Genomic DNA, 27,823 nt, shown 5'->3' with positions numbered 1-27,823 from the left:
GGAAAAAACTTCTTTAACAACCCTCAAACATAGCAGAAACGACAGGAGAAGCAGTGATATGTCTCAAAGGAAAGGAAACTGCGCAACTGAGGCGCGAAAATAGGCCCCTCCCACCTCACTCGATGTTTTGAGGCCTATCAGAGAAACACCAGAGTGTCTCTTAATTAACCATGTGAGTTTCAAAACTCAATACCAAGTCACAATGACCCCTTTAGTCCCTTCAAAAAACGTTATAAATGCATCAAAAAAACAAAACGTTTTTTCCTAACAGTGTCACCAGTAACTAATGAGCCCTTCAAGCAAGCTGAAATTCCTATTAAAGTTTCTGAATACAGCTTACCCTTCCCTCATGGGGATATTGCCAGCCTTTTCTAGATTTAACAGTCTGTCTAGAAAAATATAGACTGAACATACCTCATATGCAGCTTAGCCTGCAAACTGTTCTCCCAACTGAAGTTTTCCAATACTCTTCAGGCCTTGTGAGAACAGCAGTGGATCTTAGTTACAAAGTGCTAAGATCATCATCCTCCTTGCAGAAATCATCATCCCTTTTCTGCCAGAGAGTAAATAGTACACACCGGTACCATTTAAAATAATAAACTTTTGCTTGAGAAGTAAAAAACTAACATTTTAGTCACCACATAGCTCTTTGCCCTTCCTAGCAGTTAAGCAGGCAGAGAGAATGACTGGGGGGTGGAGCTATATAGACAGCTCTGCTGTGGGTGCTCTCTCTGCCACTTCCTGTAGGGAAGGAGAATATCCCACAAGTAAGGATGAACCCGTGGACTTGATACATCTTACAAGAGAAATAAACTCTTGATTGAATATAAAATAAAAACTAACTTCTCTTTATCCTTCCTGCTTAGAACCAGCAAAGAGAATGACTGGGGGGGTGGAGTTAAGGGGGGAGCTATATAGACAGCTCTGCTGTGGTGCTCTCTTTGCTACTTCCTGTTAGGAAGGACAATATCCCACAACTAAGGATGAATCCGTGGACTCGGTACATCATGCAAAAGAAAACTATACAATGTTTTAGTGAAGAAACACATTTTAAATTTGTCACGGTGAGAATAACAGCAATTTAAAGGTTTTATCAGGATGAGTAATAAAAAACCATAAAGATTTTTTTTGCATCAGTCATTGGTACGGTTAAATTACATTTAAAATAGATCAATTTCCAAATATAGCTGCAAGCAGCGATAGAGGTGGCCATGCGCATCGACATTGCAATGACATACAAGCAGCTAAGTCACAATATAAAGCTTTATAGAAGTTTTTACAATTCTAACATTAGCAGTTGGAAAGAAAACACATTTTCGAAATTTTTGCGTTTTTCAAGATGGCTGCCCCACCATATGATTAATACTTTCATCACGATCAGATGTAACTCTAGGTGACAATATATGGTTATACAGCAAATTTCACAGCTTTAACATAAGCGGCTGGAAAGAAAACACATTTTCGAAATTTTCTCGTAAACCAATATGGCTGCCACAGCTTGAGACCAATTCCTTCAACATGAACAACTGTGACTCTAGGTCACAATATAAGGTTATATAGCAAGTTTCACAGTTCTAACATAAGCAGTTGCAGAGAAAATAGATTTTCGAAATATTCGCATAAAACAAAATGGCTGCCAGATCATATGATATACAGCCTCCATATTATGCACAATTGTCACCATAGATGTCAATAAAAATGGCAAAAATAAAGCATTTTTGTAAAATGTTTTTTGTTTTATTATTAATTTAAAAATATCGTTAAGCGTTTTTGAAAAATTCAAAATGGCTGCCAAACCACATGACATATCAACTTCTCTTGAACAAATCTGAATGTTAGTCATAAGATAACTCTGTAAATAAAATTTCAAGTCTGTGCCATAAGCGGTTTCGGAGAAGATTTTTGTAGTTTTTAAAAAACGCGCATACGAAACAAAATTGCCGTCAAGCTATGCATCGTATGGCTTTCAAATTGCAGATACTAATGCTCACTATAGACCTCTACAATTTGCAGAAGTTTTATGAAAATTTGCAAATGTTTTATTTCACGAAGGCGATTGCGCAATGCGAGTTTTAACTGCAATATTGTCTTTAAGGGTAATGTCTATGTGTAATCATGTGTCTATTACACTGTAATATTGTTAAATATTGTAAAACTAATGTATAAAGTGCAAAATTGCGCAATTAAATGGTGATAAAAAGGTTAATGTCTCACAGCAGCCATGTTGATTATGGAAAAATCAAAATTTGAACAAACTTGGTAGAGGACCTTGTAAGGAGCATATGTGCAAAATTGCGCTTTAATGCACCAAGCGGTTTAAGAGAAGATGTTTAAAGATTTTCGCAAAATGCAAGATGGCTGCTACATCATGTGACTAAAGCACTTCTGTTGAGCAATGGCAAATCTAGGTCATAGCAGCACTGAGCACAGCAAGTTTCAAAGCTGTAACATAAGCAGTTCCAGAGATAAAGATTATTAAGCAGTTTTCGAAATTTGTGGCAAAAAACAATATGGCTGCGTAACCTTATGACCTATGAGTTCAATATTGCATGAGATGTAGCAGAGCAATAGTCTGTACCAGCATACCTGATTTCAAGAGCTTTGCATTAGCATTTCAAGAGTTATGGGCAATAGTATAAGTTTGGCGGAATAATAATAATAAAAATAATAATAATAATCCTGACAATAACAATAGGTTGTCCTGCAACTTCGTTGCATGGCCACCTAAATATAATATACATGATATATGCTAACTGATTATGGTTAATTAAACCGTAATTGTTCTGGTTGTATTTTGTTTTGTTAATGGTAACCCTGGTACTATTGTTATACCTGCAATCATGTACAGATTTCACACAACTCATAACAATGGATGACATCTCTATTGTAATTAGTATGACGATTTAGCCAGTGTTTACGTGATAATATTTCTTAATGGGTGGATCTAGCTATTTTGCATTTTCCATATATTAATTCCGTCATACACCTGATAAATGTATTTATTTATTGACACGGTGAGTCCACGGATCATCTAATTACTATTGGGAATATCACTCCTGCCCAGCAGGAGGCAGCAAACAGCACCACAGCAAAGCTGTTAAATATCACCTCCCTTCCCTCCAACCCCAGTCATTCGACCAAAAGCAAAGGAGAGAAAGGAAGCAACAAGGTGCAGAGGTGTCTGAAGCTTATAACAAAAAAACCCTGTCTTTTAAGAAAACAGGGTGGGCCATGTCAAGAAAGAAATACATCTATCAGGTAAGCATAAATTTTGTTTTCTGTCTAATGACACAGTGAGTCCACAGATCATCTAATTACTATTGGGAATCAATACCAAAGTTAGAGGACACAGATAAGGGAGGGACAACACAGGGAACCTAAAGGCACCACTGCTTGAAGAACCTTTCTCCCAAAAGTGGCCTCAGCCGAGGCAAAAGTATCAAAATTTATAGAATTTTGTAACATTTATGTAACAAAATAGACAAGGCAGATATTTGACTCTTCAAAGAACTTGCCGATAATCCCTTCTCCAAACCCTCTTGGAGAAAAGGCAAAATTCTAGGAATTTGAACTCTACTCCAAGAGTAGCCTCTGGATTCACACCAATGCAGATATTTACGCCATATGTTGTAGTAAATCTTCCTGGTAACAGGCTTCCGAGCCTGAATAATGGTCTCAATGACCGACTCCGAAAAACCAAGCTTAGATAAAATTAAGCGTTCAATCTCCAAGCAGTCAGCTTCAGAGAAACTAGATTTGGGTGCAGGAAGGGTCCTTGAAGTAGAAGGTCCTTCCTCCAAGGACGGAGAGATGACATCTCCACCAGGACTGCATACCAAATGCTGCAAGGCCATGCCGGAGCAATGAGGATCACTGACGCCCTCTCCTGTTTGACTCGGGCAATGACCCGAGGAAGGAGAGCGAACGGAGGAAATAGGTATGCGAGACTGAAATTCCAAGGGATCCCTCGACCTCGACCCATACCTCAGGAGCTTGGCATTCTGACGAGATGCCATGAGATCCAGATATGGCTGTCCCCATTTGAGAATCAAGCTTGAAAACACTTCAGGATGGAGTTCCCACTCCCCCGGGTGAAAGGTCTGCCTGCTCAGAAAATCCGCTTCCCAATTGTCCACTCCTAAGATGTGGACAGCAGTTGTGGGTTTCCACCCACAGAATAATCTTGGCTACCTCTGTCATGGCCAAGGAACTCAGAGATCCCCCCTGATGGTTGATGTAAGTCACCGAAGTTATGTTGTCCGACTGGAACCTGATAAACCAGGCCGAAGCTAACTGAGGCCAGGCTAGAAGAGCATTGAAGATTGCTCCAGAATGTTTGTGGGGAGAACAGACTCCTCCCGAGTCAATGTCCCCTGAGCCTTTAGGGAGCCCAGACTGCTCCCCATCCCAGCAGGCTGGCGTCCGTTGTCACAATCTCCCAGGTGGGTCTGTGAAAGCAGGTTCCCTGGGAGAGATGATCCTGAGACACACACCAAAGAAGAGAATCTCTTGTCTGATTTAACTGTAATCGTAGAGACAGAGCCGCATAATCCCCGTTCCATTGATTTAGCATGCATAACTGCAGAGTTCTGAGGTGGAAATGGGCAAACGGAATGATGTCCATGGCAGCTACCATCAGAACGATTACCTCCATATATTGAGCCACTGACGGCCGAGGAGAGGACTGAAGGGCCAGACAAGAAAGTCTAAGATCTTTGATATTCTGACCTCTGTTAGAAATATTTTCATTGATAAGGAGTCTATTATGGTTCCCAAGAATACTACTCTTGTAGCCGGAATTAAGGAACTCTTTCCTAGATTCAACTTCCATCCGTGAGATCGCAGGAAGGATAACAACATCTCTGTGTGGGAGTTCGCTTGTTGAAAGGATGGCGCCTGAACCAGGAAGTCGTCCAGATAAGGCCCCCCCCCCCCCCCCCCGCAACCGGAGCACCAACAGAGATCCCAGGACCTTTGAAAAATTCTGGGAGCTGTGGCAAGGCCGAATGGAAGAGCCACAAACTGGAAGTGTTTGTCTAGAAATGCGAACCTCAGAAACTTGTGATGGTCCTTGTGTATGGGAACATGCAGGTACGCATCCTTTAAATCTACTGTTGTCATGAATTGACCCTCTTGAACCAAGGGAAGAATGGAACGAATAGTCTCCATCTTGAAGGACGGTACTCTGAGGAACTTCTTTAGACTTTTGAGGTCTAGAATTGGTCTGAAAGTTCCCTCTCTTTTTTGGCACCACAAACAGATTGTAGTAAAAACCCAGACCCTGTTCCTGCATTGGAACAGGAACTATCACTCCCAGAGCGGAAAGGTCTCGAACACAGTGTAAGAATGCCTCTCTTTTTATCTGGTCTACAGATAATCTTGAGAGCAGAAACCTGCCCCTGGGAGCAAAGGTCTTGAACTCTAACTTGTATCCCTGGGACACAATGTCCACTGCCCAGGGATCCTAAACATCCCAAACCCATGCCTGAGCAAAGAAGGAAAGTCTGCCCCCCACAAGATCCGGTCCCGGATCGGGGGCAGACCCTTCATGCTGACTGAGTCAGTAGCGGGCTTCTAAGTTTGTTTTCCCTTGTTCCAAGACTGGTTGGACCTCCAGGAAGGCTTGGACTGTTCCTGCTTTGTAGAGGGAGAGAAAGGCTTACCCTTGAAGTTTCGAAAGGAACGAAAATTACTCTGACGTCCCTTCTGCTTATTCCTCTTATCCTGAGGGAGGAAATGGCCCTTTCCACCCGTAATTTCGGAAATAAGCTCTGCAATCCTGGCCCAAAAAATGTCTTTCCCTTGTAAGGAATCGCCAAAAGCTTAGACGACACATCCGCAGACCAGGATTTTAACCGTAAGGCTCTGCGGGCCAGTACTGCAAACCCAGAAATTTTAGCTCCCAGCTTGATAACTTGTAGGGAGGCATCAAGAATAAAGGAATTGGCCAACTTAAGGGCCTGGATCAATTCAAGAAAAGTGTCTGTCTGAATAGAATCAGAAAACGCATCAAACCAATCTTTTTGGAGCAACCCCTCTAACTTCTTATCCATAGGATCTTTAAAGGAACAACTATCCTCTATGGGAATAGTGGTTCTCTTAGCTAAAGTGTAAATTGCCCCTTCCACCTTGGGGATCGTCTGCCAAGACTCCTTGATAGAGTCTGCTATAGGAAACATCATTTTAAAAATAGGGGATGGAGAAAAAGGGATACCCGGTCTCTCCCATTCCCTAACAATAATCTCTGTAGCCCGATCTGGTACAGGGAAAACGTCCACCATGGAAGGTACATCAAAATACTTGTTTGTAGTGTCGGAGTCGTCTAAGGTAGCCAAAACCTCCTTAAATAACAAACGGAGGCGTTCCAGCTTAAACCTGAAGGATACAACTTCAGCATCAGAAGAAGGAGTTACACTGTCTGAGATTTCACCCTCAGATGCTACCGAAGTATCTTCCTCCTCAGACTTCTGGGAGGGAACATTCGCAAAAGTCACTCATTCTTTACATTTCCTTTTGCGCTTTCCCTGCAGAATGGGAAAAGAAGACAACGCATCAGATACCGCAGAGGACATGAGGCTAGCAATGTCTTTCAACGTAACTCCAGGCGGAGTTAGAGAGGAAGCGCAGGGCACTGCATGTGTGGGCGATACTTGGGACACTTGAGGAGAAAGCTGCAGCATATATTGAACATAGTCAGACTCCTGGACAGCATCCGCCTTAGACAATGTTGGCTCAGAAAAAGGTCTATCCCTGTAATTCAAAGTTCTCTAATACATGAGGAACAGAAAGGGATTGGTGGTTCCACATTAGCAACAAAACAAAGAACAAGTAACATTTTGCAAGGCCTCTTGGTCCACCTTAACTCACAATGGAACAAATTACCACTAAATAAACACATTTTTGATAAAATTAAAAACACAAAAAAAACTTTACTGTCTCTTTAAATTTAAAAAACAGAATTTATGTTTACCTGATAAATTACTTTCTCCAACGGTGTGTCCGGTCCACGGCGTCATCCTTACTTGTGGGATATTCTCTTCCCCAACAGGAAATGGCAAAGAGCCCAGCAAAGCTGGTCACATGATCCCTCCTAGGCTCCGCCTACCCCAGTCATTCGACCGACGTTAAGGAGGAATATTTGCATAGGAGAAACCATATGAAACCGTGGTGACTGTAGTTAAAGAAAATAAATTATCAGACCTGATTAAAAAACCAGGGCGGGCCGTGGACCGGACACACCGTTGGAGAAAGTAATTTATCAGGTAAACATAAATTCTGTTTTCTCCAACATAGGTGTGACCGGTCCACGGCGTCATCCTTACTTGTGGGAACCAATACCAAAGCTTTAGGACACGGATGATGGGAGGGAGCAAATCAGGTCACCTAGATGGAAGGCACCACGGCTTGCAAAACCTTTCTCCCAAAAATAGCCTCAGAAGAAGCAAAAGTATCAAACTTGTAAAATTTGGTAAAAGTGTGCAGTGAAGACCAAGTCGCTGCCCTACATATCTGATCAACAGAAGCCTCGTTCTTGAAGGCCCATGTGGAAGCCACAGCCCTAGTGGAATGAGCTGTGATTCTTTCGGGAGGCTGCCGTCCGGCAGTCTCGTAAGCCAATCTGATGATGCTTTTAATCCAAAAAGAGAGAGAGGTAGAAGTTGCTTTTTGACCTCTCCTTTTACCGGAATAAACAACAAACAAGGAAGATGTTTGTCTAAAATCCTTTGTAGCATCTAAATAGAATTTTAGAGCGCGAACAACATCCAAATTGTGCAACAAACGTTCCTTCTTCGAAACTGGTTTCGGACACAGAGAAGGTACGATAATCTCCTGGTTAATGTTTTTGTTAGAAACAACTTTTGGAAGAAAACCAGGTTTAGTACGTAAAACCACCTTATCTGCATGGAACACCAGATAAGGAGGAGAACACTGCAGAGCAGATAATTCTGAAACTCTTCTAGCAGAAGAAATTGCAACCAAAAACAAAACTTTCCAAGATAATAACTTAATATCAACGGAATGTAAGGGTTCAAACGGAACCCCCTGAAGAACTGAAAGAACTAAGTTGAGACTCCAAGGAGGAGTCAAAGGTTTGTAAACAGGCTTGATTCTAACCAGAGCCTGAACAAAGGCTTGAACATCTGGCACAGCTGCCAGCTTTTTATGAAGTAACACAGACAAGGCAGAAATCTGTCCCTTCAGGGAACTTGCAGATAATCCTTTTTCCAATCCTTCTTGAAGGAAGGATAGAATCTTAGGAATCTTAACCTTGTCCCAAGGGAATCCTTTAGATTCACACCAACAGATATATTTTTTCCAAATTTTGTGGTAAATCTTTCTAGTTACAGGCTTTCTGGCCTGAACAAGAGTATCGATAACAGAATCTGAGAACCCTCGCTTCGATAAGATCAAGCGTTCAATCTCCAAGCAGTCAGCTGGAGTGAGACCAGATTCGGATGTTCGAACGGACCTTGAACAAGAAGGTCTCGTCTCAAAGGTAGCTTCCATGGTGGAGCCGATGACATATTCACCAGATCTGCATACCAAGTCCTGCGTGGCCACGCAGGAGCTATCAAGATCACCGACGCCCTTTCCTGATTGATCCTGGCTACCAGCCTGGGGATGAGAGGAAACGGCGGGAATACATAAGCTAGTTTGAAGGTCCAAGGTGCTACTAGTGCATCCACTAGAGCCGCCTTGGGATCCCTGGATCTGGACCCGTAGCAAGGAACCTTGAAGTTCTGACGAGAGGCCATCAGATCCATGTCTGGAATGCCCCACAGTTGAGTGACTTGGGCAAAGATTTCCGGATGGAGTTCCCACTCCCCCGGATGCAATGTCTGACGACTCAGAAAATCCGCTTCCCAATTTTCCACTCCTGGGATGTGGATAGCAGACAGGTGGCAGGAGTGAGACTCCGCCCATAGAATGATTTTGGTCACTTCTTCCATCGCCAGGGAACTCCTTGTTCCCCCCTGATGGTTGATGTACGCAACAGTTGTCATGTTGTCTGATTGAAACCGTATGAACTTGGCCCTCGCTAGCTGAGGCCAAGCCTTGAGAGCATTGAATATCGCTCTCAGTTCCAGAATATTTATCGGTAGAAGAGATTCTTCCCGAGACCAAAGACCCTGAGCTTTCAGGGATCCCCAGACCGCGCCCCAGCCCATCAGACTGGCGTCGGTCGTGACAATGACCCACTCTTGTCTGCGGAAGGTCATCCCTTGTGACAGGTTGTCCAGGGACAGCCACCAACGGAGTGAGTCTCTGGTCCTCTGATTTACTTGTATCCTCGGAGACAAGTTTGTATAGTCCCCATTCCACTGACTGAGCATGCACAGTTGTAATGGTCTTAGATGAATGCGCGCAAAAGGAACTATGTCCATTGCCGCTACCATCAAACCTATCACTTCCATGCACTGCGCTATGGAAGGAAGAGGAACGGAATGAAGTATCCGACAAGAGTCTAGAAGTTTTGTTTTTCTGGCCTCTGTCAGAAAAATCCTCATTTCTAAGGAGTCTATTATTGTCCCCAAGAAGGGAACCCTTGTTGACGGAGATAGAGAACTCTTTTCCACGTTCACTTTCCATCCGTGAGATCTGAGAAAGGCCAGGACAATGTCCGTGTGAGCCTTTGCTTGAGGAAGGGACGACGCTTGAATCAGAATGTCGTCCAAGTAAGGTACTACAGCAATGCCCCTTGGTCTTAGCACAGCTAGAAGGGACCCTAGTACCTTTGTGAAAATCCTTGGAGCAGTGGCTAATCCGAAAGGAAGCGCCACGAACTGGTAATGCTTGTCCAGGAATGCGAACCTTAGGAACCGATGATGTTCCTTGTGGATAGGAATATGTAGATATGCATCCTTTAAATCCACCGTGGTCATGAATTGACCTTCCTGGATGGAAGGAAGAATTGTTCGAATGGTTTCCATTTTGAACGATGGAACCTTGAGAAACTTGTTTAAGATCTTGAGATCTAAGATTGGTCTGAACGTTCCCTCTTTTTTGGGAACTATGAACAGATTGGAGTAGAACCCCATCCCTTGTTCTCCTAATGGAACAGGATGAATCACTCCCATTTGTAACAGGTCTTCTACACAACGTAAGAATGCCTGTCTTATGTGGTCTGAAGACAACTGAGACCTGTGGAACCTCCCCCTAGGGGGAAGCCCCTTGAATTCCAGAAGATAACCTTGGGAGACTATTTCTAGCGCCCAAGGATCCAGAACATCTCTTGCCCAAGCCCGAGCGAAGAGAGAGAGTCTGCCCCCCACCAGATCCGGTCCCGGATCGGGGGCCAACATTTCATGCTGTCTTGGTAGCAGTGGCAGGTTTCTTGGCCTGATTTCCCTTGTTCCAGCCTTGCATTGGTCTCCAAGCTGGCTTGGCTTGAGAAGTATTACCCTCTTGCTTAGAGGACGTAGCACTTTGGGCTGGTCCGTTTCTACGAAAGGGACGAAAATTAGGTTTATTTTTGGCCTTGAAAGGCCGATCCTGAGGAAGGGCATGGCCCTTACCCCCAGTGATATCAGAGATAATCTCTTTCAAGTCAGGGCCAAACAGCGTTTTCCCCTTGAAAGGAATGTTAAGTAGCTTGTTCTTGGAAGACGCATCAGCTGACCAAGATTTCAACCAAAGCGCTCTGCGCGCCACAATAGCAAACCCAGAATTCTTAGCCGCTAACCTAGCCAATTGCAAAGTGGCGTCTAGGGTGAAAGAATTAGCCAATTTGAGAGCATTGATTCTGTCCATAATCTCCTCATAAGGAGGAGAATCACTATCGACCGCCTTTACCAGCTCATCGAACCAGAAACACGCGGCTGTAGCGACAGGGACAATGCATGAAATTGGTTGTAGAAGGTAACCCTGCTGAACAAACATCTTTTTAAGTAAACCTTCTAATTTTTTATCCATAGGATCTTTGAAAGCACAACTATCTTCTATGGGTATAGTGGTGCGTTTGTTTAAAGTGGAAACCGCTCCCTCGACCTTGGGGACTGTCTGCCATAAGTCCTTTCTGGGGTCGACCATAGGAAACAATTTTTTAAATATGGGGGGAGGGACGAAAGGAATACCGGGCCTTTCCCATTCTCTATTAACAATGTCCGCCACCCGCTTGGGTATAGGAAAAGCTTCTGGGAGCCCCGGGACCTCTAGGAACTTGTCCATTTTACATAGTTTCTCTGGGATGACCAACTTGTCACAATCATCCAGAGTGGATAATACCTCCTTAAGCAGAATGCGGAGATGTTCCAACTTAAATTTAAACGTAATCACATCAGGTTCAGCTTGTTGAGAAATGTTCCCTGAATCAGTAATTTCTCCCTCAGACAAAACCTCCCTGGCCCCATCAGACTGGTTTAGGGGCCCTTCAGAACCATTATTATCAGCGTCGTCATGCTCTTCAGTATCTAAAACAGAGCAGTCGCGCTTACGCTGATAAGTGTGCATTTTGGCTAAAATGTTTTTGACAGAATTATCCATTACAGCCGTTAATTGTTGCATAGTAAGGAGTATTGGCGCGCTAGATGTACTAGGGGCCTCCTGAGTGGGCAAGACTCGTGTAGACGAAGGAGGGAATGATGCAGTACCATGCTTACTCCCCTCACTTGAGGAATCATCTTGGGCATCATTGTCATTGTCACATAAATCACATTTATTTAAATGAGAAGGAACTCTGGCTTCCCCACATTCAGAACACAGTCTATCTGGTAGTTCAGACATGTTAAACAGGCATAAACTTGATAACAAAGTACAAAAAACGTTTTAAAATAAAACCGTTACTGTCACTTTAAATTTTAAACTGAACACACTTTATTACTGCAATTGCGAAAAAATATGAAGGAATTGTTCAAAATTCACCAAAATTTCACCACAGTGTCTTAAAGCCTTAAAAGTATTGCACCCCAAATTTGGAAGCTTTAACCCTTAAAATAACGGAACCGGAGCCGTTCTTAACTTTAACCCCTTTACAGTCCCTGGTGTCTGCTTTGCTGAGACCCAACCAAGCCCAAAGGGGAATACGATACCAAATGACGCCTTCAGAAAGTCTTTTCTATGTATCAGAGCTCCTCACACATGCGACTGCATGTCATGCCTCTCAAAAACAAGTGCGCAACACCGGCGTGAAAATGAGGCTCTGCCTATGATTTGGGAAAGCCCCTAAAGAGAAAGGTGTCTAAAAAAGTGCCTGCCGATATAAACTTATCAAAATACCCAGATTAAATGATTCCTCAAGGCTAAATATGTGTTAATAATGAATCTATTTAGCCCAGAAAAAGTCTACAGTCTTAATAAGCCCTTGTGAAGCCCTTATTTACAATCTTAATAAACATGGCTTACCGGATCCCATAGGGAAAATGACAGCTTCCAGCATTACATCGTCTTGTTAGAATGTGTCATACCTCAAGCAGCAAGAGACTGCTCACTGTTCCCCCAACTGAAGTTAATTTCTCTCAACAGTCCTGTGTGGAACAGCCATGGATTTTAGTAACGGTTGCTAAAATCATTTTCCTCATACAAACAGAAATCTTCATCTCTTTTCTGTTTCTGAGTAAATAGTACATACCAGCACTATTTTAAAATAACAAACTCTTGATTGAATAATAAAAACTACAGTTAAACACTAAAAAACTCTAAGCCATCTCCGTGGAGATGTTGCCTGTACAACGGCAAAGAGAATGACTGGGGTAGGCGGAGCCTAGGAGGGATCATGTGACCAGCTTTGCTGGGCTCTTTGCCATTTCCTGTTGGGGAAGAGAATATCCCACAAGTAAGGATGACGCCGTGGACCGGACACACCTATGTTGGAGAAAGTAACTTTTATTTTTTGTAGCAAGGAAATAGATAAACACACACAAAGCACTCCGGACAACCTCTACACCTCAACTTAGCTGAGGTGCCTACCTGCCCTGCTGACACCGGATAGTATTCCCATTTGTAGAAGCAATCCGGAACTCGTCTTGAAGCACAGTGAAAAGCTGTCCGGTCTAACAACGCTGTATTGAGCGTTTATCTTGCACTTCCCTGCGTCAGAAACTCTGCTAACTGACCTAGTCACCCCTCCGATCAGGAAGTGAAGGAGAAAAGGCGCGCAACAGCAATTGCCGCCTCAACTAGCCCCCCCATCGTGGGTGTCTAAAAAATGTACCTCCTGGTCGGCAAAATGTTTCTTAAAATCAAGCTGCCGTGAGAAGTGAACACCCCGCCAAACATGAGCCTTATCTAATACTACTCACAGCCCCAGTGCCTGCCATAACGAATACTGCCTTTCCTTTATATGTTCCCCCAAACATATAGGAGAAATTCCTGTGTCCCATCTATTAATGGAAATAAAGTGCCCAATTTTTCCTGCATTTAAGCCCAGAAAAAATAAACTCAGCACTTACCTCATAAATCTGCCAGGCAGCAAGGCAGCTCACTAGGTTTGAGAGGTCTTCTCCCTCACATGGACCTGTGGAAAAAGAGATAAAGACTGAGTAATCTTACTCAGTCTTTCAGTATTAGGGCAGCATTAACTACATGGGAGGTGCAGTGAGGATTGTACCCCACAAGTTCCCATTGCTTGAAAGCCACCACTGCTCTACTTTAGAAACTGATATGGACTACAGCTACACCCTAGGACAAAGCTGCACAATCTTGCATTACTTGAAAATAATAAAATCTTGCTTGAAGAATCTACTTTCCAACACCTAACTTTACCACTTCCTTGCTCTAACGTAGGCAAAGAGAATAACTGGGGTTGGAGGGAACGGAGGTGATATTTAACAGCTTAGCTGTGGTGCTCTTTACCGCCTCCTGCTGGGCAGGAGTGATATTCCCAATAGTAATTAGATGATCCGTGGACTCACCGTGTCATTAGAAAAAGTGAATTCTTGTATTAAAACAAGATGTCACTTTTAGACTGCCCCCCCCCCCCCCAATTTACACGTTTTCACTAGAGAAACTCACACCTTTTTTGGGCTTCCATACCTCCCTATCTATGCTGTCCACACCCAAATCTATATATCTTCTAGTACCCTACCCCGCTCCTTTTTAATTTGTCTAACAGACGGTCTCACTAGGTTCACATGACATCTTGACACACCCTTCTTTTATATCAACAGACCCCCTCCATGTTAGTTAGTCCTAAATACCCTCTCTGACAACCAACTGGTTAAGGAGATATGGAATGATAGCGCAACAGAAACCTTTAAACTTATCTATAGTTACAACAAGGATAACAAATTGCTTTTACAATGACTATCATAATAGCAGTTGTCTGATGAAAACATAATTCCCTTTTTTAAGTAAGGTGGTGCTTACATCCTACATTATGTCTCATTATTGTATCTATTAATGTTGTGTTTCATTCCCATCCAAACAGTTTAAACAGCCTCTTACCATTGAAAACCTCCCACTGGTACTGCAAACCGGTGACGGACCAAAAAAGTTGCAACCGCTTCAGCAACCTTTATTACAAAAAAAAAAAATATATATATCATTCTTTTAGTTACAGTGGCAATTTGCTGAATAAAGCAAGACTGTCAAGGAAAACCTGAACTTTCATTATAGAATGCATTACAGTTTGTTACTTCGAAAAAAACGAAATTTATGCTTACCTGATAAATGTATTTCTTTCTTGACACGGTGAGTCCACGAATCATCTCTAATTACTATTGGGAATATCACTGCTGGCCAGCAGGAGGAGGCAAAGAGCACCACAGCAAACCTGTTAAATATCACCTCCCTTCAGTCCAACCGCAGTAATTCGACCAAAGTAAAAAGAGAGAAAGGAAGTAACAAGGTGCAGAGGTACCTGAGGTTTATAATACGGCCAAAAACCTGTCTAAATAAAACAGGGCGGGCCGTGGAATCACCGTGCCAAGAAATAAATTTATCAGGTAAGCATAAATTTTGTTTTCTTTCTAATGACACAGTGAGTCCACAGATCATCTCTAATTACTATTGGGAATCAATACCAAAGCTAGGGGACACAGATAAGGGAGGGACAAGACAGGGAACCTAAACAGAAGGCACCACTGCTTGAAGAACCTTTCTCCCAAAAGAAGCCTCAGCCGAGGCAAAGATATCAAATTTATAGCATTTTGAAAAAGTGTGTAGAGAGGACCAAGTTGCAGCCTTGCAAATCTGTTCCACAGAAGCTTCATTTTTTAATGCCCAGGAAGAGGAAACAGCCCTCGTAGAATGAGCCATGACCCTCTAAGGAGGCTGCTGTCCAGCAGTTTCATAGGCCAAGCGAATAATACTCTTCAGCCACAAAGAAAGAGAAGTAGCCGTAGCTTTCTGCTCCTTCCGTTTCCCAGGGAAAACTAGAAACAGAGCAGAAGACTGGCGAAAATCCTTAGTCGCCTGTAGATAAAATTTCAACGCACGCACCACGTCTAGATTGTGCAGCAGACGTTCCTTATGAGAAGAAGGGTTAGGACACAAAGAAGGAACAACAAACTCCTGATTAATGTTCCTATCCGAAACCACTTTAGGGAGAAACCCTAATTTAGTACGCAAAACTACCTTATCCGTATGAAATATAAGGTAAGGAGATTCAAACTGCAAAGCCGAGAGCTCTGAGACTCTACGAGCAGACGAAATAGCAACAAGAAATAAAACCTTCCAAGATAACAATTTAATATCTAAGGAATGCATAGGCTCAAATGGAGCCTGCTGAAGAACCTTAAGAACCAGTTTAAGACTCCAGGGAGGAGTAACAGGTTTGAACACAGTTCTGATTCTGACCAAGGCCTGACAGAACGATTGCACTTCTGGTACATCCGCCAGACGTTTATGTAACAAAATAGACAAGGCAGATATTTGACCTTTCAAGGAACTTGCCGATAAACCCTTCTTCAAACCTTCTTGGAGAAAGGCCAGAATTCTAGGAATCCGAACTCTACTCCAAGAATAGCCTCTGGATTCACACCAATACAGATATTTACGCCATATCTTGTAGTAAATCTTCATGGCAACAGGCTTACGAGCCAGAATCATGGTCTCAATGACCGACTCCGAAAATCCAGGCTTAGATAAGATTAAACGTTCAATCTCCAAGCAGTCAGCTTCAGAGAAACGAAATTTGGATGAAGGAAGGGCCCCTGAAGGTGGTCTATCCTCAGAGGGAGTCTCCAAGGAGGGGAGAATGACATCCCCAATAGGTCTGAATACCATATCCTGCGAGGCCACGCCGATGCAATGAGGATCACCGACACCCTCTCCTGTTTCATTCGAGCAATGACCCGAGGAAGGAGAGCAAACAGAGGGAATAGGTGTGCTAGACTGAAATTCCAAGGGACCGCCAGAGCATCTATCAGTACAGCCTGAGGATCACTCGAAGTCTCGACCCGTACCTCGGGAGCTTGACATTCTGACGAGATGCCATGAGATCCAGATCCGGCTGTCCCCATTTGACAACCAAGTTAGAAAACACTTCCAGGAGGAGTTCCCACTCCCTCGGGTGAAAAGTCTGTCTGCTCAGAAAATCCGCTTCCCAATTGTCCACTCCTGGAATGTGGATAGCAGATAGACAGCAGTTGTGGGTCTCCGCCCACTGAATAATCTTGGCTACCTCTGTCTTGGCCAAGGAAATCAGAGTTCCTCCCTGATGGTTGATGTATGTCACTGAGGTTATGTTGTCCGACTGGAACCTGATAAACTGGGCTGAAGCTAGCTGAGGCCAGGCCAGAAGAGCATTGAAGATTGCCCTCGGCTCTAGAATGTTTATGGGGAGAGCAAACTCCTCCCGAGTCAATGTCCCCTGAGCCTTTAGTGAGTCCCAGACTACTCCCCATCCCAGCAGGCTGGCGTCCGTTGTCACAATCACCCAGGTGGGTCTGCAGAAGCAGGTTCCCTGAGAAAGATGCTCTTGAGACAACCACCATCTAAGAGAGAATCTCTTGTCACCTGATCCAGATGTAATCGCAGAGACAGAACCGCATAATCCCCATTCCATTGCCTAAGCATGCATAACTGCAGAGGTCTGAGGTGGAAACGGGCAAACGGAATGATTTCCATGGCAGCTACCATCAGACCGATCACCTCCGTACCTTGAGCCACTGACGGCTGAGGAGAGGACTGAAGGGCTAGACAAGAATCGAAGATCTTTGATTTTCTGACCTCTGTCAGAAATATTTTCATTGATAGGGAGTCTATTATGGTTCCCAAGAACACTATCCTTGTAGCTGGAATTAAGGAACTATTTCCCAATTTCACCTTCCATCCGTGGGAACGCAGAAAGGATAACAACATCTGTGTGGGAGTTCGCTTGTTGAAAGGATGGCGCCTGAACCAGAATGTCGTCCAGATAAGGCGCCATAGCAATGCCCCGCAACCAGAGCACTGCCGACAGGGATCCCAGGACCTTTGAAAAAATTCTGGGAGCTGTGACAAGGCCGAATGGAAGAGCCACAAACTGAAGTGTTTGTCTAGAAATGCGAACCTCAGAAACTTGTGATGATCCCTGTGAATGGGAACATGCAGGTACGCATCCTTTAAATCCACTGTTGTCATGAATTGACCCTCTTGAACCAAGGGAAGAATGGAATGAATAGTTTCCATCTTGAAGGACGGTACTCTGAGGAACTTCTTTAGACTTTTGAGATCTAAAATTGGTCTGAAAGTTCCCTCTTTTTTGGGAACCACAAACAGATTGGAGTAAAATCCCAGAACCTGTTCCTGCATTGGAACAGAAACTATCACTACCAGGTCGGAAAGGTCCCAAACACAGCATAAGAACGCCTCTCTTTTTATCTGGTCTACAGATAATCTTGAGAGCAGAAACCTGCCCCTGGGAGGAAGTGTCTTGAACTCTAGTTTCTATCCCTGGGACACGATGTCCACTGCCCAGGGATCCTGAACATCCCGAACCCAAGCCTGACCGAAGAAGGAAAGTCTGCCCCCCACAAGATCCAGTCCCGGATCAGGGGCAGACCCTTCATGCTGACTGAGTCAGTAGCGGGCTTCTTAGATTGCTTTCCCTTGCTCCAAGACTTGTTGGACCTCCAGGAAGGCTTGGACTGTTTCTGCTTGGTTGAGGGAGAGGAAGGCTTACCCTTGAAGTTTCGAAAGGAATGAAAATTACTCTGACGTCCCTTCTACCAATTCCTCTTATCCCGAGGGAAGAAATGACCCTTTCCCCCCGTAAAGTTGTAAATAATTTCAGCCAAACCCGGCCCAAACAATGTCTTAGCCTTGTAGGGAATCGCCAAAAGCTTAGACTTAGACAAAACATCCGCAGACCAGGATTTCAACCATAAGGCTTTGCTGGCCAGTACGGCAAACCCAGAAATCTTTGCCAACTTTAGGGAAGCATCAGTAATAAAAGAATTGGCCAACTTAAGGGCCTTTATCCTATCCGGGATCTCTTCAAGGAGAGTGTCTGTCTGAAAAGAATCAGACAACGCATCAAACTAGTATGCTGCCACACTAGTGACGGTATTAATAGAACATATATCTTTTTGAGCAATCCCGCCAACATCTTATCCATAGGAGCCTTAAAGGAACAACTATCCTCTATGGAAATAGTGGTTCTCTAAGCCAAAGTGGAAATTGCCCCTTCCACCTTGGGGACCGTCTGCCAAGACTCCTTGATAGAGTCAGCAATAGGACACATCTTTTTAAAAATAGCGGATGGAGAAAAAGGGATACCAGGTCTCTCCCATTCCTTAGCAATAATCTCTGTAGCCCGATCTGGTACAGGGAAAACCTCCACCATGGAAGGTACATCAAAATACTTGCTAGACTTCTAAGGATTGACTACGACCGTAGTGTCGGAGTCATCCAAGGTAGCCAAAACATCCTTAAGTAACAAACGGAGGTGTTCTAGCTTAAACCTGAAAGATACAACTTCAGCATCATAAGAAGGAATTACACTATGCAAGTCTGAGATTTCACCCTCAGATGCTACCGAAGTATCTTCCTCCTCAGACTTCTGGGAGGGAACATTCGGAATAGCAACGACTGTGTCAGAAACCTTACTCACCGATTCTTTACTTTTCCTCTTGCACTTTTCCTGCAGCATGGGAAAAGACGACAACACATCAGATACCGCAGAAGACATTGAGGGTAGCGATGTCTTGCAACGTAACTCCAGGCGGAGTTTGAGAGGAAGAGCAGGGCACGGCATGTGTGGACGATAAAATTTGGGATAATGGAGGAGAAAGCTGCGGGATATCAAACATTTTCAGGAGACTCCTGAATCGCATCCGCCTTAGAAAATGTTGGCTCAGAATCAAAAAGTCTATCCCTATAATTCAATGTTCTCTCAATACATGAAGAACAGAAAGGGATTGGTGGTTCCACGTTGGCATCAAAACAAAGTACACGTAACATTTTGCAGGGCCTCCTGGTCCATCTTTACCCAGAATTGAATAAATTAAAAATAGTAACTCCAGGCGGAGTTTGAGAGGAAGCGCAGGGCACGGCATGTGTGGACGATAACATTTGGGATACTGGAGGAGAAAGCTGCGGGATATCGAACATTTTCAGGAGACTCCTGAACAGCATCCGCCTTAGACAATGTTGGCTCAGAATCAAAAAGTCTATCCCTATAATTCAATGTTCTCTCAATACATGAAGAACAGAAAGGGATTGGTGGTTCCACGTTAGCATCAAAACATAAAGTACAAGTAACATTTTGCAGGGCCTCCTGGTCCATCTTTACCCAGAATTGAATAAATTAAAAATAAAAGTACTTAATTTTTAATCAAAAGGTCGCACACAAAAAAAAACGTTACTGTCCCTTTAAATATAAAATTAAACTGCTTTATTTTTACAACAAAAATATGAAAAAGTTGTTCTCAAACACCCCGGAAAGCCTCTACACCTCCGCTTAGCATTGCTGAGGTGCCTACCTGCCCTGCTGGAAAACCAGAGACAATAGTTATCAGATGAATTCCGGACTCAATCCAGAGTGCTGCATCCAATGTCCGTCGAGCGTAGCACATAAACTGTAAGCCGCAACTAAAATTTCTCCCCTCCGGAACACAGGAAGTGAAGACAAAGGGCGTGCACCTTGGCGCCTCAGCTAGCCCCGCCCTTAGTGGGCGTAACAAAACTAACCTCCCGGCCGGCATGATTAACACTGAGGTAAAAACCGCCGGAAGCAAGTAACACACACACCACCTCTTAGACCGGAGCATATTGACTGAGCCTATCTCCTCGTCCCCAGTGCCTGCAACTACTGCCTTTTATAAGCCCCTTAACTTGCTAGGAGCCATATATCTAGTGTCCCATCAAAATAAAATATTAAAGTGCCATCTTTTTCCTGTATACTGCTCAGAAAATAAAAATAGCACTTACCTCAATGAAATCGGCCAGGCAGCAAGGCAGCTCACTAGGTTTGAGGCATGCTCCCTCTCATGGACCTGTGAAAAAAAGACAAAGACTGAGTAATCTTACTGAGGCTTTCAATGTTAGAGCAACATTAACTACTTGGGAGGCGCAGTGAGGATTGTACCCCACAAGTTCCCACTGCTTAAAAGCCACCACTGCTCTACTGAAGAGACTGACATGGACTACGGCTACACCCCAGGAGAAAAGCAGAACAAACGTAGGCACAGAGAATGACTGGGGTTGGAGGGAAGGGAGGTGATATTTAACAGCTTTGCTGTGGTGCTCTTTGCCTCCTCCTGCTGGCCAGGAGTGATATTCCCAATAGTAATTAGAGATGATCCGTGGACTCACTGTGTCATTAGAAAGAAATGTATCTTTTGCTAAAAAAAAAAAAAAACTAGTTATTTTTTTTATGTAGGAGTGTGCCCCTGTCAACCACCAGAACATCTGAATTATAAAAGTATATATTTTGATGACAAAAACATATAATAATAAGAATAATATCTTGCTTGAATAAAACATAAAAGCTGAAGCTATCCATATTTCTCTACCCACAGCTCTTTGTCATTATGTCAAATGTGGTATAGCACTTCTGCCAAGAAAAGATTTACTGTGTGATAGTAAGTAGTGACTGTATCTCACCTTATCTGGTGCATCTTCATGCACAGCATGGCCACACTGTGGAAGGACCTGCATCTGAAACTTTCCTGCAGAAAAAACACAATACCATGCTCTTACTCCAACTTTCTTTAAATAGAATATTGCTGCTGGGGAAACAAAAGTGTAAAAGTACAACACACAGAGATCTAGATTTGCAGATATTTTTGTGCTGCACTTTAACACTAATAAATCCAGCTCCATAAATTGTTGCCTGTGACTATATTTAACATTAATTTCTATAACAAATGGCAAATATGAATTTCTGCTTATACATCAAACACTATGGGAACTTAACTAGATATACTGGATTTTGAAAAATGGATGATAATGTAATTTTGTTTTCTTTGTTCCATCTAAAATAATATATTTTAAAACAAGACGAATCATGTGCCAGGTCACCAAGGAAACTGGTAAAATAATAGACCAGGCACAGAGAAAATGTGTTACCAAGACTGGACATGAGACGCATTATTTTGAGAGAATGAGTTGCATGCCCCTCCAACACTTCATGCTGAAAGTACCTTTATATGCTGTTAATTTATGCCGTACTGAACGCCTCTGGCCATCCGCAACAAAATGCTATTTTTTTTTCCAATGAGGTGACGGTTCCACCTCTTAATAGCTGTGCTAGCCAGTCGGCATTATGCTGTATGGCTAGCTACCAATATATTAAACAAGCAGGCACAACAAAGTTTATAAAAAAGGGAGGAGTTCTTTCAAAACCGTTATCGCCCTCACTCCACACAGATCGGCATGAGTCCCCATTTGGTCATAACCATATGGCATTAATGGCACAGGGCAGGATTAATCTGTTAGGAAAAGTGTTTAAGCATGAGCATTTTTACCTTGCATCTGTCCTATTGTGAGATCTTTATCCAATCTGTCAACTCCTAAACAAAAAGCACATAAAAAATACATTAGGCAAACTGTAATTTTAAATAAAACCATATTTTTTCCCCAAATAAAAACAAATCTCATGCATTTTAAATCCAACACTGCTAAAATTGATCTAAAGCTTTGACATAGATTAAATGAATAAAAACACAGTATAAGATGTAAAAAATATAGATGGAGACGAAGGTAAAGTTTTTCACTCACAAAAGAGTAGAAGTTACTCACCTGCGAGGAGCAGCTGTTTTGGAATCTGACAGCTGAGAAAAAGGTTGGAGAGACCCCTGAACCAGCCATCCCAGTATTTTTCGGTTTTAGACAGCTCGATCCTCCATGTGTACGGTCGTTCTTTCTTTGTCTTTAATAAAAATTAAAAAAAAAGAACAATAATCTAATGCGGAACATAAATGAACCGTAATATACATGCATTACCAAATGGTGTCAAATAATAGCTTTAAGAGCTGCATTCTTTAAATACATTAACACAATGTGGTTTTAAACTGTAAATTTAACATGTCCTTTACCCAAGTGGCATCCCAGCAAATGGGTCCTTCTAAACTGCTGGGAAAGTGCAGGTTTACCAAATATCTAGGTGCTTTTTTTAAAAATTTTCATTTATTCTGCAGCCCGATCATCTTTAATTGAGGCTGCCCCTAGAAAGCAACATACATGCTTGTATTGGAGAGGTTACGGTATAGACAGGCATAATCTCATATGTGACCACTTAAATGAAGGCTGGAGATTTGTTTCTACCATAGCCTCTCATTTATGATCTCCGATAAAAGTTTTGAAGAGCAAAAGAGGGTAAAAATATAATCTAGCAGGCCGAGACAAGTAGCAAAAAGACTTATTCTCCGTAGCCCCTTCTCAAACTGGGTCATTCTTATATTGAATACTACAAACATGCCTACATTATTCAATGGCACCCATTTCCTGTAATGCTGAATGAGGGGAGTCTTATCTAGTCTGACACCTAGTTGTGATATGAAACAGGCCACACTTTACCTACACAATGCTTCCTGGAAGAAGGGAGTAGTTGGTGGGTGTAGGCGATTAATCATTTAGTAGCCTTAATATGCACAGTGGCATCATTTCCTTGCAATTTCCTGCTAAAGGAAAGATATACCAGACAGGCTACCCTATTTGCATACATTTGCTGGCATGCACAGTTGTACTTTAGCATGGACATGAAAACTTTTAAAGTTACAGAGCTGAGGATTCTCTTCCATCCTTCACTGCTCGATGGGAGAGAAAGATGGGCTTTCAGTAGAGCCAGAATATTGGGCACGGATCTTACAGCGCACCAAGAAATTCTCAGTATACTCCCAGATTTAGGAGCAGAAGAAGGTTAAAAAGTATCAATCCATCATCTTCATGGTTGTGTTAGAAAGGATAACATATTGGTCTAAAGTTTTTAGGCTCATCATTAGTCTTAGAATTATAGGTAGCTCTATTTAACAAATACTAAAAAGGGCTCTGTAAAAATGTACAAATGTATAATTGTTATTTATATGTCTTCATATCGCCAAATCACTAATATTCAGAAAGTGAAAAAAAGATAGCATCACCCACAACTCAAGATTGCCATGCTAGAACCTCAGAGTTCCTAGCTCTAGAGTTGTTTGGATATATGAAAAGAAACAAATTCCACCAGGTACACTTTTACTCAACTACCAAACAACTGTGAATCCATCCAGATTCTTCTAATTGCTACATATTATACATCTATGAAAACGGATATTGGACCTTATCGTGAGGGCAGTCAAGTTGTGGGGCACCCCTCCCCATTTTCTCTACCCCTCCTCCCCACAACTCAACTAGTGGAGCAGAAGGTTTCTTTAAACTGCCTAACATATTTTTGATGTTTTCATTGCTCCAACACCATAAACTATATATATATATATATATATATATATATATATATATATATATATATATATATATATTTTATTTTTTAAAATCAAAGTTTTTTATTAAGGTATTTAGCAATACAATAATCAAAACATTACTACCTGAATATCATCTACACAGCATGAGAATTGGAATTTGTAAAAATTAAAATAAGAAAATAGAAAACATACAGAAGTAGCCTCAAAATTAACACAGCACATCACAAAATTATGACTCCTGAAAACCAAATAGTTGAGCTTATACAAAAAGATCATAATGTGTGTGAACAACTATGAAAAAACACTTTTTAGGTCAGACAAGACACCATAATTCTAGCACGTCATACACATGTGCAGTTCAGGTCTTTTAATGATACCTTGAATTTTTTATTTTTTGTTATTACTGAAGTACCTCTTTAACAGGGTGAACTGTCTAATAGGATGATACTTTAAACTGAAGGATTTAGAATAATAACCAATAGTATGAGAGGTACAATTCTCAGTTATGTAGCAATCATCTTCACTTGTGAAAAGGGTTACTCATGAACCTGACAATACTATTGATCCAGGAAAGAGGAGTGAAAATAGTGAAGATAATTGCAAACAATAGAATACACGGATATTCTCATAACATTCTCATACAAGAGTAAGTATAATGGTTAGCTAACCAGCATATTGTAAAGGTAAAATTAACTTGAACAAAGTTGAAGGTAAAACACGTAAGGTGATTATTAAAAAGTAACCGTCTAAGCTTTGTCGTAGTATATACTTAGCGTATCTATGTCACCCAGGACCCAACTATAGAAACTTACAGGAGCAGACTTACCACTTCTGATGAATATTATATCGTCCCAGAGGGATCTACAGTAAAATAATCCCCATTCCTCCCTCCAGTATACAGAGCTGGATAGGTACATAAGCAACTTATATAGTTTCTCCAACCATACCCATCTCAGGTTATTAATGCCAGTTTAAGGGGATTTTAAACTTTAAGGGAGAAATGAGCTGTCTGAACCCGTAGGGGGTAAGTGTTTTGGTAACAAGCTTTCAAAGATTGGCACACTTTGGGCCCCTTAGTACCATTTGAGCACTGTTTAAACGCCACGGCCTACCTGAGTATTGTTGCTGACCATGTCCATCCCTTTATAACTACAGTGTACCCATCTTCTGATGGCTACTTCCAGCAGGATAATGTACCATGCCACAAAGCTCAAATCAGAAGAAGATAGTTCCCTATATCTTAACATGTAATATAGTTACTTGGCAAACTTTTAATGTACAGTTCTGATCATCTCCCAAGTTACATGATACAGTGTAATAGGTGTACAAAACTTCTAAACACAACCATACTGGGAATATATCCTCGTTTATATAAGAGCATTGAGCAAGCATACTTAATTGTGAAATAAAGCTGTTCCAAGTCTGTTGTTAAAACATGCTGGGGTATTGCAGTATGCTCAAACCCAAATGATGAATCTGTAGTAGTTCTTGGCAACTGTGCTGATGAGAATGGGGACAAAGATCGAAAAGAGAAGCGAGAATACAAACAAGAGTCATCCATCAACTTGTGTGCTACGACAGTTCAATTCAATCTAACGGACTTTATTCAACAAATCCAATTTTATAATACAAGGATGACCTTCACCTGGATCCCATGATAAAACTCCAGAAGGCAGTAGAATTTGAGAGCACCGACTTCAGTAGACAGCCCACATCGCCAATGCAAGAATGCAACCGCTGTGGTGCTTCATGTAGTTGGGCCGTTTTTGATGTCCAAGTAGGAAAGGACCAAACCTGGTTGTCCTGTATGAGCCAACTTGCTGTTTACGTGGATTAGAGAGTAAGTGAAGAACTCCTACTGTAGTTTGCAGAACCACTGGTTTAGCGCCATTTTCCTGCTTGGAAGTGCATGAGGCCTGTATCAGCTGTGATGAAGTCTCACTTGCCTCCTGTACTGAGGTATGATCCCCTCTCGTATTCTCCAGCATGTCGGATTTCTCCCTGCGAGTCTGGGGTATCAGTGAAGGTTCCTTTGTATTATCGGCGAGAGCAGCGCATCTGATCTCTGATGTAAGAAGAGCCGTGTGAGAATCCACCCGTCCCATAAGCTCGGCAATTAAGTCTCTTAAAACAATCATCATGACATTTATGGGGGGGTCGCCTAGGTCACCTTACTTATACTTGAGCGCTGATGTTAGCAGTTAAAAGTTGAATGCTGAGAGTATTGGGAGATTAATATTGCTTTACTCGATTACCTAGGTAAACTCACTAGGAAAGATATATAGCTTTGCCTTGGTGAGCAATGTATGAATTGGTAACAGGTTTGGACCGCTGCTCAAGATGGACATCTGGGACATCTTTTAACGACTATTTAGATTCCAAAACCATACAATAATCTTTATTTGTCTTGGTTTTTTTATTTTTTACTCAGTGCAAAGTGACCTCGGCATCTGCTTCTTTTTTTACTCCTGTCTCAATAAAGATCTTGGGGAAAATTAATATATACCTACACCTGGCGGGGTGTGTATAGAGAGTCCTTGGAAAAAGCAGGCAGCACAGGAAATTTAGACAAAAGCTGGTCTTTTTCGACTGTGGACAAACCTATTTGTCCTATTCTATACTTGCTCCCCAAGGTACACAAAACTCTGGATAACCCCCCTGGCAGACCTATTGTTTCTGCCAGAGGCTCTTTATTTCAGCCTCTTGCGGAGTATATAGACTTTTTTCTTCAGTCCGTAGTACAAGCAACTGAGTCCTATCTAAGAGGCTCTTGAGCTCATCAATCTTTTGAAAACTCATCATGTTGATAAGGAGTTGGACTTGCTTGTTACTATGGACGTAGCAAGTCTATACACCGTGATTCCCCATAAACATGGGATACAAATGATCAGTAGTGAGCACTACACTGGCCCCCCGATTGAGTTTTTACTAAATCTGACGATGTAGCTGTGCTTGGAAAAGAATTTCTTCCGTTTTGAGAATGAGTTCTTTTTACAAATACTTGGCACGGCCATGGGGTCTAGCATGGCCCCAGCATATGCCAATTTATATATGGCACAATTTGAACACCACCACACCTTTAGTCTGAGACAAAACTCCATCAGATTTTACCGTCGCTATATTGAAGACGTATTCCTTATTTGGAGGAGCACGTCTGAATCTTTAACTGAATGGTTTCAGGGCCTTAATGCATTAGAATCTACAATTAAATTCAAAATGGAATGGAATCATGAAATTATTCATTTCCTTGACCTTGAAATATACAAAGCTAATGCATCAAGTGTTGACATACTCAACACTACTTTGTACCATAAGACTACAGACAAGAATTCTATTCTACACTTTAACAGCTTTCACCCCTACACACAAAAAAACGGTGTCAGTTCCTCGCAGCTCCTGAGAGTAGTCAGGAACAACACCGAGGATTCCCGTAAGGTTCTCAAACTATGTGATATGGCTCAGAAGTTTCTCCAGCGAGGGTATCCCCCTCAACTAATTGAATGACAGCGTCTGGCTGCGGAGCAACAAGCTCAGGATGGCCTTACAGTAAGGAACACCGAGATGAAAGTGGAGCAAAGATTGAACTTTGTGACAACATACACTTCGTCGGAACTGGTAGCCAATACCATCAAGGATAACTGGAAAATTGTGGCTAAAGACATCAGCTTGCCCTTTCATGACCTTCCGCCGCCTAGGATGGTCTACAAGAGATCTAAAAATCTAAGAGATCTTCTGGTCTTGAATGACCCTGTGCACTGTTATGAACAGCGTACCTGGTTACCAAAAGCCAAATTGGGTTGTTACAGATGTGGCAACTGTGTCACTTGTAATCACATGGTGACCTGTAACAGTTTCGATCACCCACACACAAATAAACGGTACAAGATTCAGCACAGATTGACGTGCACATTGGACTTTGTGGTCTATGCTATCATCTGTCCGTGTTCTTTATACTACATTGGGAAGACGGTAACCTCTTTCAGAGAAAGGTTAGCTAACCATAAATCTGCCATACGCCTGGCCATCAAAACGGGCAACTCGGAACAGCCAGTCGCAAG

The 27,823-nt window shown here is 42.3% G+C and overlaps 1 protein-coding gene across 4 annotated transcripts in view; it reads right to left on the bottom strand.

The window, feature by feature from the left end:
- PPME1 (protein phosphatase methylesterase 1) overlaps positions 1-27,823 on the bottom strand; it is a 188,222-nt gene that overhangs the window by 27,123 nt on the left and 133,276 nt on the right. For all 4 annotated transcript variants that reach the window (XM_053708738.1, XM_053708740.1, XM_053708739.1 and 1 more), the window contains exons 11-14: positions 22,105-22,234; positions 21,831-21,875; positions 20,968-21,032; positions 14,383-14,450 (exon numbers count right to left, since the gene is read on the bottom strand). In XM_053708738.1, the coding sequence (XP_053564713.1) occupies positions 14,383-14,450; positions 20,968-21,032; positions 21,831-21,875; positions 22,105-22,234 (308 nt within the window). The remainder of the gene's footprint in view (positions 1-14,382; positions 14,451-20,967; positions 21,033-21,830; positions 21,876-22,104; positions 22,235-27,823) is intronic.

Source organism: Bombina bombina, chromosome 3, assembly GCF_027579735.1.
Source record: "Bombina bombina isolate aBomBom1 chromosome 3, aBomBom1.pri, whole genome shotgun sequence".
In the NCBI taxonomy this organism is placed as follows: domain Eukaryota; kingdom Metazoa; phylum Chordata; class Amphibia; order Anura; family Bombinatoridae; genus Bombina; species Bombina bombina.
The sequence above is the reverse complement of the archived record's forward strand: the minus strand, read 5'-3'. Positions and strand labels throughout refer to the sequence as shown.